Raw genomic sequence first — 13,913 nt, 5'->3', positions numbered from 1 at the left:
TGGAAGGAAGAAGGGAAGGAGATTTTTGTCAGGGTTTTGTCAGCATCATGGGGAAGGTCAGGTGAGAGATAAAAGATTAACAGCAGTAAGATCATGAGGCTGAAAGAAATGCATATCAATTTCTCTCCAAGAGGAAGACTGGACAGAGTTACTCTGTAAATGCTAGAAATCACGGAGCTGCAGGTAGGGAATGGGTATGAAAAATATTAGTGAGAACCAGCAGCATAAAGAACTGAGGATAAGATAAATAGCAATAATGGATCCAGTTGTAATGTGGTCAGGTAGCAGGAAACACATTTATCCTTTGAGCAGTACAAGAGGAGGAGTCAGACTGAGGCATTTGTCTTGGCAGGAGGCCCACAAATACAGAAAGTGAAGGGCCAATGAAAGATCTGAGATGACTGGAAGACTGAAGAGAGAGAGCTGTCCTGTGAAGATGCTCTGTTTTTGAATTACTTAGATCAAGAAATGGAGGCAAAATGTTTTGCTTACCTGGTCCAAACACAGAAGAAGGAATATTTAAAAGGAGGTAAGGCTCCGTAGTGTGAGAATGACAATTGTATGAGGTGAGGGAAAGGGGAAGGAAAGAGCAGGAAGCCAAGAAGAAGACTGAAAGTTGTGGTAGGCTTTTGGAGCATTAGGCAAAGAGCTTTCTTGTTTTGTAACGGTGTAATTAATAGTTTAAACTGTCAAGAAAACACGATCAATTTACTGTATTTATCCTTCCTGCTGTGTCATTCTTCTCATTTTACATTTATTTAGTATTTCTGGAGCTTGGGATATTTTAAAAAAAACATTAATTTCTCAAAGATTCAGCTAAAAAGGGCTTTTCTTAGGTTTTGCAGATGTTATGGTGCAGGGACAGTGAAGAATGTACTGTATTTACAATTCTATTCCTGTAACAGATAATCAATATATTGTGCTCTGCTGTGTTAGTTAAAAAAAAAGAGTAAGAGTGCCCAACTGTGATGATAAGCCCTTTGTGTCTTGAGTGCACTCATTTTCTAAGGATTAGGGGCTGTCCTTTATCAGCCAGTTCACTTCTGAAAGTCCATGATAGATTGCTGCTTGCCCGTCTGCTCCAAACAGCAGCAATCTCAACTTTATCATCAAGGAAACCCCCAAACACAGCTGTCAGTAAGTAATGCAGAAATATTACTTTCTCTGTATTGCAGACTCTCACAGGCAAATCTTACCTTCTTCTCTGGAGCAATACAATCTGCAGTGGAAAGAGGACTTTGGAAGTAAGGTATTTACAAACAGCCATTTATTTCATTGCAGGGAGGCGGAGGGTTGGGCTTTTGGGGTAGTTATTTCCTTTGTGCCCAGGCTGAAGTGAAATTGTCCTTCAGCATCCATTCTAATGTGCTCATTTATCTAGTGCTGGAAGAGCTGCGGGTAAATGGGGCTAAGGTCTAAGACATAAAGAAATGTCTGCCAACAAGAGATGTTTTAGCAGGTTAATGAGGAACTTGGTAACAGCCTAGCAGGGTCAATGCAAAATCACATTTCTTTTTGCTGAAATCACTTTAGCCTTTTAAAACCATAGGAAAACGCTCTGCTACTTTACAGGGAGATTTGGTTGAATTGAAAATGATGTAGATAATCTGCTATTTTTGAGTATTTTTAGCAGGTGTAGGAAAAAAACGTTGTGAAAATGGACATCTCCACTGGCTCCTGCAGCCAGCAGGCCAGAGAAGGGGAGAGTGCCTGAGTTTTGTCAGCTCAGATTTGCTGCAGCCAGGTTTTCTCTGGAGAAATTACAAAGCTAACTTCCTTCACTAACAAGCATACTGCTTTGCCTGTGACACAGGAGGGTACTGAGAGTTCTCACGAAAATATCTTCAGCATCCAAAAGTCACACTGTGCCCAAGTGGCCTGAGAAAAGAGAAGCAAGACTTGTGTGGGTGCTTGGAGTCACAGCAACGCTAGGCAGGCCTGCACACTCAGAGGCAAGAGGAGAGTCTGGTTTTTCTTCACTGAGTCCAGTTTTGGGAAGGAAATAAGATTTGCAGTTGTGGTCAAACACTCAAAAATTTTACGTGTCTTCCAAGTGCTATGCACAGTTATGGTACCCTGCAATGTAACTGCAAATCTGTCATCAGAAAGAAACATAAGCCTTAAAGACAGGTGCTCCAGTTTATCTTTTCTTTTAATTTTTTATTCTTGGAGGGTATTTGTTTACTAACTCTGGATATACGGCAGATTGTAGGGAGAACAGAGTTTGACAGGCTTGCTTTGTAAGTGCAACAATTTTTTTTGCAAGGGAGCAATTGTAATGCAGAGATGTCTGGGTGAGATACCTGAGTAAAAGCATTCAGTTTGGCTCTGCCACTGCATTGCTACATGTGGCTGAAATTATTCTGCTGAAAAACAAGGTAAACTTTTCCTCATTGGTTCTGTGCTGCTGCAGCCATTCCAAGACTAATACTCTAGCTTCAATACCATACGCTGTTTCAGTAGATTTTCTGGGGAAGAGAGATTATTGAAAGTATATGAGCCCTCAAAATATGTGGGACTTCTCTTCCATTTCTCTCACTGGTCCTGAAAAATCCTCTCTGAAAAACAAGAGCTACAACATTTATAAGACTCAGCTGGGTGATCTAACAATTCATCCAGGAAGCAGGTTTATGTGGTCATGTGTGCAGGAACTAGGGCTCTTAAAAACTAGTTGTGGCGTAATTATTTACTTTAGAAAAACAGTGTTAACTTTTACTCACCACTTCTCCTCCTCTACTTGAACTCCTATGGACTGGAACTTACTGGTTGCTTTATTGTCACCTGGTATGGTGGATTCTTCAGCACCATCAACCTTAAAAAACCCAAAATATGACAGGTAATTAGAATGAATTTTAACACAGGTATCACCTGGCTGCTTGCAGTTTCTATGCACCTTAACTACTAAGTGTCTGCACATAGAGCTTGTACCATGAGCTCCTTCATCTAGTCAGTTTCTCTGTGGTGTGCTCATTTCTAATGTTATTAGTGAATATTCATTAGTCTTAATCTATAAAGCATTTCTGGTAAGACAATATTCAGCCTGCAACATGCAGATGGATTTTATCAGGTATTCTATGGAGGCTGGATGCTCACATTTGTCAAAGCACGTCTCTGAGCAGCTGTAACTCCAGGAATTGTGTGTCACCCTTTGTTTGACTTTACCTTCTGTCTGTACGTGCATGTGTATGTGAACTCATATCAAAATCACTTGTTTATTTTGTTTAAATGTTAGTGCCTCAAATCAGAGCACTACAGAGAAAAGATTTAAAGAAAGCAGATATGAGTCTTAGATGCATTTTCTTTACAGCTTCATCTTGCAAACAGGTAGTCCCCAGGAGCACAGGCTGGACCTTAATACCACATCTCCAGCTCCAGCTCCATGAGGATATAAAGTTAAAATTTAACCACAGATGTGTCTTTGAACAAAATCACAATATTCTGGGTCAAATCAGTGTAGCTGTTAATTCCCAATGCTATATATAATATGGGTAGTCATACAAGAAAAACATTTTCCAGCAGACAGAATCTTTGGGCCATACAGTGTCATGAAGTGACCTGTAGCCTCAAACTGACCATGGGTGTGCAAAATATCCAGCTGTAGTCACTGTTCCACCAGCAGCTTCTTGTTGAGAGCCACTTGACCAGCCTGTGCAGGAAATGTGCTCGGTGAGGGATGGGAGTTAGAGAAGCTGTTCTGTGAGGTGAGGTAGTTCCTTGATACTGGGGGTTCTGGGGAGATAAATACATCTTAAACCCCATAGCTGACAGAGTGAAGCAACCTTTTGATGGAAGGGCTTTTCTCTGCTTAACTTTGCTTGTTTGCTCAGCAGATTTACAGTGAAGACTTGCAGTGTCCTAAGAGTGACTGAGGGGTGTAGAGGACACACATGGAGGTTCATCAGAACTGCACACTAGGTCTATTTGCAGAGGAGGAAGAAAACCAAGAATATACCTGTGGCTATTGCAGCTTGCCCTGCTCTACAGAGATGGGCTGAATTATCATAAAGGTGATAGACTTAGTCTGAGTTCAGACTAAGCCTGAACTATCCCTTTACTCAGTGGAGAGACTGACTCTATACTGCCAGTCAGAGGACTGACAGTGCACCAACCTCCTTTAGGGCAGTTGTTTGTAAGAGAAGTAATTTCTGGCATCAACACCTATCTTAAGGTATTTCTACTCCCACTCTACCCCTTCAGCTGTACCAGCATGACTGCTTGTGCAACGATGCTGCAAAATGGATTAGACAGCAGACTAATGAAGTAACTTTCTTTTATCTGTGAAGCCTATCTGACTCTAAATATCTCATTGATGTGCACAGCTGTGAGGGTGGCACCATGCACAGACAGGAATCCTGAAAGGCTGTATTGCTGCTGAAGGTTTCTCTTCACGCTATCCCAGCTTCAGGTGGTTTGTACCACATCTTCATGGGTTTGTACACAAATCCTGCCTTGGCAGACCCTCATGTACCACCATTTCCAGATTTCATTATTATTTCATGTGATTATACTGGTCATCTGTAAACTTCAAAGTTTAAGAGGGAGATTGTCAAAGGCTTGAAGAGCATTTGTAGCTCTTTTTTCCTCAGATTTCAGGAAACTGAGGCTCTATACCTTCCAAAAGCAGCATTTGTTACTTGCAACGCTGCCTTAAGGAGAGATAGCAGGGAGATGGTCTTTCAAGAACCATGATTCCCATTACCATTGCTCATTTTGACTTCTGCAAACATGGAAATTATTTCCTTGTACCCCTTATTTTGCAGGGTCTTTGCTAAGAAGTCTTGGTTTCTTGGATTGGTGAAATAAAGGATTACAATAATATAATGGCATTTTAAGGTTGGCTGGGAATGGGAATACATAACAGGTGTTTTCCTCTATCCCTGTTCCGCCTGGATTTTTCTCCTGTGTTTAATACTGAACATCAACCCTTCTTTCAGAATATACCTAAAATAAACAACTGTGAAACAATAAAAGTCTACAACAAAAGCAGTGAACTGAACCCACGGGCAATAGTTATTAATGCCCTTCCAAGAAGAGGTAAGAGAAAAGTCACAGCTTCTCCAGCAGCTACCCCTGGGATGGCATACTTCAGCACAGCACCTCTCATCTATCTCATCAGGCTGATATAGAGATTTTGTGGTAAATTCTTAGACTTTTCTAATCAGATAAGCCTGTCCAGACACACAGTGCTGTGCTTACAACCACCTTCTGCAAGAAAAAAAAATTGTGTCTTCCTGTGAAGGCTGATAAGCTGTGGACTGCTATTCTATTTGCTTGAGATTCATCTCCTGTCAAAACCTGTGTTGATTCTCAGTTGATTTTAAGTTCAAGTACTTTGTTACAAAAGCCAATCCTGCAAGCAGATAGTCAGGAGTCCTATGCACATCATTATTTAAGGGGGAATAGGGGGCTGGGAAAGATTAATTAAGAAAGCAGATTACACAAGTCTAGTTTATTTACTTTTGTCCTTTCTGTAAACAGGAATGAACTTCGGCAGGGTTAGTTTTCTTGTTTCATTCTACGAGAGGTAAAAAATATATTTTTCTTTAACAAGGGCAAATCAGAAGGAACTTATCTTCTGCTCTTGAGGCTGAGATAGGAACAATGCTGCCTCATTCAAGTGGCTACGAGTCATTATGAAGTGCATGAATAAGCAGCGACAATTAATTCAGTGAGGCTGGATGGAAATTTTTTTTTGGTGATAGTGTAATGTAAATCATTGTTTTACACATTCCCTTTCAATGATTTAATTCATGCCTTTCTGACCCCCGCTGTGTTATGATTCATAGATTAGTGCTCATGTGTGTAATTTAACAGAGCTGAATAACAAGCAGCACAGAGACTCAAACAAATCCTTGCATCTGATGTATTTATGATAAATTAGGAAAACATCATTAGTACCATGCGGAATGATTATGTTGATGCAAGTTCTACATAGGTACCTGTCAGGACAAGAAGAAAAATACACAAAACATTGTATAATGAGCAATAAAACAGATGTTTTTCTGTTTTATCCAAAACACTGGCAAGCATATAATCCATGTCACGTACTGTACCTGTATTCCAATAGATAAGCATCTGTTTTTCTTGAAGAGGTCCTTCTTCCTATCTTCTACTGCAACAGTGGCAATGGTTGTAGTGGTGGTGACAGTGGCAGTATTGTTCCCTACATGCTGGCTTGCAGGGCCATGGATCTGTGCATTGGCAGCTTCAATAGCAGCTGTCAGTGCCTTCATACTGTCCAGGCTTTCCGTGGAGTTGCTAAGTCCAGACTGACTGATGATATCTCCCCTCTGTCCATGGCCATCCATGTATGCATCCTGGGCAGATTCTGTGCTGCTCTGGGCTGTGATGGAAATAAAGGGTTTGGTGGTAGTTCTCGGTGGGACTGGAGGCGGTGTCTTCTTGTAGGTGGTAATGCAGGATGACACTGTAAAAAACATAGCAGAGTTCTTGTTTTATTGATGCTGCAGGGAAAATGGATGCAAATGTGATATCAAAGCATCAGTAAGCATGGACAGAACAGAGGGGAGGAGGAGGCTGTTAGCCAAAGAGCCCCCGAAAGTCAATCAAAGTGCCATAGTAAAGCTTTGCTTATCAGTGTCTTCTGTTCCACCTATGTGAGTGGCAGAATTGCAAGTAGAGCAAATAGGGAGAGAAAGTATCTATTTGCCAAGTTCCTCCTTTGTCTTTTTAGGATTGTTTTCCTCAATATATTTTCTATTAACTGTTCTAAGTCCCATGGGAACAAGTCCTTCCACCAAAACGTTTGTTCTGCTTATGACTCTCAAACGAGATTCACAAGGATGATGTCTCCAACCACTTATCCCAGCTAAACTGTACTTTAAGCAGTTTTATTGTAATTGTTTCCTGTCTCTCTACCCTGTCCTACTTTATGCAGAATTTCAAACCACATTTTTCTGACGAGATTCTCAAATCATCCTTTATCAGAGTTTGTTAACACTCACCATGCTTGGACTTGTGTATTTCTTTCTATAAAATGTCTCCCTTGTTGTACAAACTTCTTAAATATTTTGAAATGCTTTGTAAGTTGTTGAGAATGTATCTGAAAGAACATTTTGCCATGCCTAATTTCTCACCACAAATATAACATCAGTTCTGGAAAAAAAAATCACTTGATTTTACACACAGGGAGTTAGTGTAATGAAGTCAGTGGCTAAAATCTGTCTCTCAGTGCTAAAGTGTAACTATAAATGTTTGCAGTAACAAAGACTGTAATAAAAGTTCATATTTTGAGGGCCACACTCTCTTTGTAAGTGCTGCTGTGTGGAGTTATAAACTTAGCTTGAGGTTCCCAGGTAAAAGCTATTCTTCTGTATACACAGAATTACATACAAAAAGCACTACATGGAGATTAAAACATCTTCCTTTAAGGGTTAGTTGGCAGCTCTGCATTACTGAAGTCCTGGAATGCTTTCAAGGGAGGAAAGAAAGTCCATTAAGAACAAAAAACAATCATGATATGCTCTATTTTTTAACAAAATAAATGCAGGCATGAACCTGTGCAAAGTTCAGACACAAACTTGTTAACATAAATTCTTATTAACAGTAATCATATGGCAAGAAATGATTCATCAGATCATTTTAATTGGCAGACGTCTATGCCACCCACATAAAAGGTAACTCTACTACAGCTGTTCTGCTCTCTGTTTGCTCTGTATCTGCTTGTTGAGCCAGAAGCCATTATGGTATTAATTTGACTAGCTCACATCCATATGCCTCATATCTCCCCATAGCTGTAGGAATAGTTACAGCGTAGAAGGTGTTTCCAGGGCATGAAATCACACGGGATTTTTTTAAAGGACTCTAGTATAAGTTTCTGATAACATGTCTGAACCCATGTTAAACATGTTGAGTGCTAATGGAAAAAGAGAGTGTTTCAGGTAGTGAGGGTTTTGAAACTATGATTCACTTCTGAAGAATCAAACTGAAACCACGGCATCTCTGAGAGAAGAGATGGCTAAAAATGGACTTGTCAAATTTTAACTCTGGGGAAGTGAATTGTTAATAGGGTTAAAGGTGTTTTATGAAGTGCTTATGACAAGGTTGATACCAGGAGCTAACAGAAAAGATGACAGTTGTACAAAGGCGATTATAAATATTGTGCTGTTTTTCATTGTTTTTGATGCTGTCAAAAAGCATTTGTTGTAACAGCACATGCAGGTAAATCAGCTGCTGCTGCTGCAGAACAGTCATGGAGAATTGTGGAGGCTGTTGCTTGAGTCAGGACACCCCAGAAACACTCTGGGTGGTTCATGGTCAGGAGAACGTTCTCCGAGTTGTGGAAGTGTGAACTGCAATTCAGCACAGAGGAATTCAAAGCACACACACACACACAGAGATATCCAGGTAATGCTTTGGGAAGCTGGTGCCAAACTTGTCTAATAGAGGTTCATGAGCAATGCTACTTTGCAATTCAGCAAAGTATAAATTGTACCATTTAAAATATACTAGAAAACGTCACTGGGGAACTTCTTGGGACATGTCAGCACCTTCAGTACATCCCAGCATGGCACATAAGTATAATTTTTCTCACATAGCAGAGAGGGAAATGGTAATGAAACACTTGAAAAGGCATTTTAGGTAGGAGAGAGAGCATCAGAACCAAATACCAAGCCTTAACAAGATGGGTCCCCACATCACTGGGCATCCTGCACTAGAAAGAAAGTCAATAGCAACTGTCTATTGACAGCTACCATGCTCTCTGGACGCAGCAGTACAAATACAGAACTGCCTGATTAAGCTTTCATTCTGCTGGTAAATGTACTCAATGAGGAGTATAATCCACACCGCAATGAAAGATGTTTGCACTCAGCTAATTAAATCTGAAGTTATTCTTAAGAGGGGGAGAGAATTGACAAGTCATATGGTGAAATTGTAAAGAGAAATAGCAAAACGTTCTTTTAGCAAGTCAAAACAAATCCTCGGTTTCCCTGGAGTCACGCAGCACATACTGTACAGCTCCAGAGAAGCAGAGTGTGCAAGTCATAAAAGAACCCCAGGCACTTCATTACTGGAAATGATGTAAGCTCCTGCCGCTCCTCTGCAGAAACGACACCAAAACAATGCCGGGGCCGCCACCGCTGTCGGAGGCAGCTGCTCTCAATGCCGGAGCTGGCCGAGCCCTCCGAGCTGCTGAGGCTCAACAATGAAAGGCTTTCTGGGCAACAGCTCTTCATGTGCCACCAGTACCTGGCAACCTGTGTCAGGGCAACCTGAAGCATCTGCAGCTCTTCAAGTGGCCACGGTATTTTGAATGCTAAGCTGCTCAAAAAGCGAAACAAGTCCTCCCCAAGAAAATTGTCAAAACGCTGGTGCTCTCCTTGTCCAGGCAGGAGAGGCTGAGCATTCGGGGAGAACACATCCATGCAGGCAAAGGAGGAAAGTCATCTCTCCAGCTCTCCTGCAGCACAGACTGCCCGGCAGGAGGACTCAGAGGCAGAACGCTACAGGATCACGGGACACGTGAAAAATTTGGAGAAATCCTCACTTCACACACAGGGACCTTTCAAACTATGAAAGGTAGTTTAATTCACATAAGGAAGTGAATTTAAAGGGCTGTATAAATACCCTGATAAATATGTTCTTGGACATAGATCAAGGAGTGAAGTTCTGTACGGAAACTGATCTGACTGGTGAGTCAAGTCAAAGTAGTCTCGTGAATCATTAAATTGTTTAGATACGGAGTTAATCAGAAATCTCTTGTTCAGAATAGTAAAAGAACCCTCAGTTTGACAAAACAGACTAGTTTCCGTAGTTTTTTCCAGAGAGCACATGGTGCTGAAGCAGGTACGCATTCCTCTCCTAGGGCATATGCGAGGTTTAATCCAGAAACTAGTTAAGTCATGCACAAGAATCCTCAGACAGCCAAAGCACTTTGAATCAGGCTCACTGTTTCCAATGCATCAGTCCTCCAAGTCATGCTCTCCTTTTCCTTTTGATCTTTACCCTATTTCTGTGGACTGCCATCAGGTTACAGTTTAATCCCAAATACCTAGTGAAAAAACCACTCTCTCCAGATTAAAAAAAAAAAAAAAAAAAAAAAAAATTGCACCAAGGTTTTTGTCTTCCTAGCCAGTATTTCCAAACAACTAGCTCATGAGACAGGAATTTGGAACAGGGAGTGTCAACCACCCAGTTCAGAAGGAAGTCTAATGATAAAAAAATAATCCCAGATTGCATAATAATAAAGGCTTGAATTTGAATGTTTCATTGTAAGAGTACTTCAGTTGTTTAAACATGCTCACTAGGGGAGATGAGCCCTCAGGAACAAACATCAGCATGCAAACACAAATTTTTAACTGAGTGAATGGGTGCTCAGGAGAACCCCAAGGCAGATTAATATTTGTGAAGGGATCAAATTCATGCAGTGCTTAGAACAGTTCAAGTGATGAGACACATCAGTAATATCTTTCTAATTTGACAGTCTTATATAAACCTGATTAACAAGAATACACGAATGTGCAAATTTAAAATTAAGTAATATAACAGTGTTTCTTCTGAGAAAAAGCATGAAATCCACAGTTTGAAAGGAACAACAAAGGACACAACTTTCTCAGCACAAGAAAGATGTGGACCTGTTGGAGTGGGTCCAGAGGAAGTCCATGAAGATGATCAATTGGTTGAAACACCTCTCCTGTGAAGACAGGCTCAGAGAGCTGGGGATGTTTAGCCTGGAGAAGGCTCCACAAAGGCCTCACTGTCACCTTCCAGAATTTTAGGAAGGAGGGAGACAGATTTTTTTTTATATGAGCAGATAGTGACAGGACAAGGGTAGTGGTTTTAAACTGAAAGAGGCAGGGTTAAATTAGATGCTAAGCAGAAATTTTCTCGAAGGGTGGTCAGGCACTGGAGGGTGCCCAGAGAACGTACAGGTACACCACCCCTGGAAGTGCTCAAGGCCAGGTTGGATTACCTGAGTAACTGGGTCTAGTGGGTAGTGTCCCTGCCCATGGCACAGGAATTGGAAGGAGATGATCTTTAAGATTGCTTTCAACCCAAACCATTCTATGAGTCAACGATTCTAACTTGTACACAGCTAAGTATAAGGATAAAAAGCAGGAATTCTTCCATGCTGCATAGATGGACCTCAGTGTTGTGATTTACTGTCTGTTAAATGGGTGCATTAACAGTGCTGCCCTTGCACCTCACACAGCTGCCACATGAAACGCGGATATAGGCACATCTCAGCAGACCTAAGCTTCAGTGCTGCAGCAGCCTCTGGGTTTAGAGGTGCACTGCTTGATTTGCCTTGTTAGACTCAAACCATATGCTTACTTCCTTATTTTTTTGAGTTTTGGGGGGAATGCTTGAAAGTAGGGTTTCAGATCCTGTATTGTTATTTTTACATGCAAAAAAATGGTATGAAAACAAAGCATGCATTATCTTAATAAAAAACCAAGCAGATGGTTTCTGAGGATGTAGAGATTTACTATTACAAAACTGAAGCAAAGTCTTTTATAAGAAGTTTTAAACTGCCTGAGGGAATAATACCACAGTGAGTTATGGATGTCATTATCCCAAATGAGAACTACTGAAATCTAGATACCACACCATCAGGAATTCTGCCAAGGCCACACTTTTTCCAGACCTCCCTCACTGCCAAGCTGATACCTTATTTGATGAAAGCCTAAGTTTCACTGGCTTAGGAAACAAACAAAATATCTAGCCAAAATCCTGCAGAAATTTATACAAAATATTTAAGCTATTTTTACGGCACACAGTAGCACCACAGACTTACTATACCAGGCACTTGTAGGTTTAAAGCTGGTGCTGGTGACCTTTTCATAAGTCTGGACATGTTTGTTTGTAAGTTGGGTGCCTCCAGCTTCCCAGATGGATACAGTGAAGGATCTCCTGAAGGTGAGACTAAATATGGCTCATCTTGCATCTCAAATGAATTGAGTTGGAAAATCTGCATGTGCATACCCAGTGGATGACAGGTGAATATTTCTCCAGCAGATTTTTTTTCTCCTTTTAATTTCTTCTGCTGGAAGCTGCTGATGCCAGTCAGAAGCTTAACTGCTATCCCTGGGAAGCTGAATTACTGTGCAGAGAACAGGTGAGACAGCCAGGAGTATCTGCTAAATGCAGTTTATCACTAGGATATTATCACAAATTATGGATGTACGGACAAAATCCAGGGCATGTAGGCTTCCTAGGAGACCCACTTTACTCTTTGTACCACACAACCACTGCTGAACTTCTCTCTCTCTATAAAAATGACCAGTACATTAACAGCACACAACTAAAGCAATTCAACTCTTGTGGCCCAAAAGTCAGGAGTATATAAACAACTGAATCTCTGGAAAAAAGATTTCACATTAACTGAAAGTTATTACTTAGAGTGGATCACTGATGGCTTATAATATTTAACTCCCAAAACCTGCAAACTTTACCGGTGTCAAGCAATTAGCACTTGGCTCTATTTACAGCTATATGCACACAGGCATCATATATGCCTGCTGAAATTCAGTCAGGCTGAGAGAAGAGAAACAGTTTTGGCCTTGCCCTAACCTTTGGCTAAAAACAAAGCATCTGGAAAAAACACCACCAAGAATTTCAAGGATAAGGATGTGAGTCTGTTCAGGACAGTCTCTCCTATAGATTTGAAGCTTTAAATCCTTTAGTACAGTCGTGGTAGAAGGTCTCTGATACAGAATATCAACCTCTACATTCAGTCAAACATGATGAAGGACAAGAAAATAGGAAAACATTACAGCAGAGTGGTCTTTTTTAGTCAGCATGTGAATTATTTACCATCTTTTCACATGTACAGCACTTTTTTTTTTTTTTTCCTGAGAAAATTGGGAAGCACTGCTTGATCTGTTGCTTAAACTAAGTCTAGCAAACCATTCAAATGCTTTCTGCACTTTACCAAAACTTTATTTCCCCCCAGTATTGGAGCAGTAATGCAAAACACAAAACCTTATAATTTTAGATAAAAATAGGGTACTTGAAAGTATTTTATGTTTCAGAACTTATATGTCATAAAATCATCATAGTAAGAAATTAATAAGCTTTCTGAATATCAGTACTTTCATTTTGTAAAAGGTACTTATGGAAAGCAAAGAAAACCTTGTGAAATATGGTAGTTTACCCCACTTAGATCAAGAATGTGTAACAGTAAATAAATGTAATGATATTCAGCTTAATGAAATCAGATTTTTTTCCTATATATTTTCCAGGAAGCAACTTCACTGGCACTTTGATATAACACTTTGTTATGTATTACTGCAGCACTCTCAAGTTCCAGAATTTGCATCTTTTCCCCTCAGCAGTAATGTTAATAAAACAAAGTGGGCAATTTTTTTTAAATGTGGACTTGTGCTAACCAAATACAGACACATCTATGTAAACAGATCTAAATAAAAACACAATGCAAGAACCAAACTCAAAGTTTTCTGAAACACGGGGGGTTGAACTGTCTGCAGTTATCTAGTCACTGTAGTTAGAAGATGTATTTAGAAGTTTTCTGAGCATGCTCTGAAAAACTCATCACTTATTTCTTTGCCTACCGCGTCATGGTTGAATGTAAAGAATTTGTCTGCAAGTGCACATTGCAAGTTCCTGGTGCTAATAACTCAAAACCTATCTCTTGATTACATTTCTAAATTGGATTTGGATTCTTGAAAACCTCACCCAAACTGTGAATATAAAACCTAATTTTTAGACCGTGTCAGTAGCTCTTTAAGCATGCCAAAAGTCAGTGTTCCATAGTGGAACTCACATGTTCCATTGTGTCTGGGCATGTCACTTTAGGTGCTGTTTCTTGAAATTACCATGTAATAGTAGCAACTACTGGTGCTGGCCATGTTAATACACTTTTGTATATATGCTTTCCCTTCAGTTGCAGAAGGAATATCTGAGCATCCAGGAGGCTTAAACCCTATAAA

General features: G+C 40.3%; 1 protein-coding gene and 1 long non-coding RNA gene across 3 annotated transcripts in view; one reads left to right on the top strand and one right to left on the bottom strand.

The window, feature by feature from the left end:
- DLGAP1 (DLG associated protein 1) overlaps positions 1-13,913 on the bottom strand; it is a 139,372-nt gene that overhangs the window by 24,241 nt on the left and 101,218 nt on the right. For both annotated transcript variants that reach the window (XM_058830822.1, XM_058830823.1), the window contains exons 5-6: positions 6,054-6,427; positions 2,721-2,812 (exon numbers count right to left, since the gene is read on the bottom strand). In XM_058830822.1, coding sequence (XP_058686805.1) covers positions 2,721-2,812; positions 6,054-6,427 — 466 coding nt within the window. The remainder of the gene's footprint in view (positions 1-2,720; positions 2,813-6,053; positions 6,428-13,913) is intronic.
- The window catches only part of LOC131575399 (uncharacterized), a 44,579-nt gene continuing 30,853 nt past the window's right edge, over positions 188-13,913 (top strand). The window contains exon 1 of the long non-coding RNA XR_009276786.1: positions 188-529. This is a non-coding gene — a long non-coding RNA (uncharacterized LOC131575399). The remainder of the gene's footprint in view (positions 530-13,913) is intronic.

This window comes from Poecile atricapillus, chromosome 2 (genome assembly GCF_030490865.1).
Source record: "Poecile atricapillus isolate bPoeAtr1 chromosome 2, bPoeAtr1.hap1, whole genome shotgun sequence".
NCBI lineage: Eukaryota > Metazoa > Chordata > Aves > Passeriformes > Paridae > Poecile > Poecile atricapillus.
The sequence above is the reverse complement of the archived record's forward strand: the minus strand, read 5'-3'. Positions and strand labels throughout refer to the sequence as shown.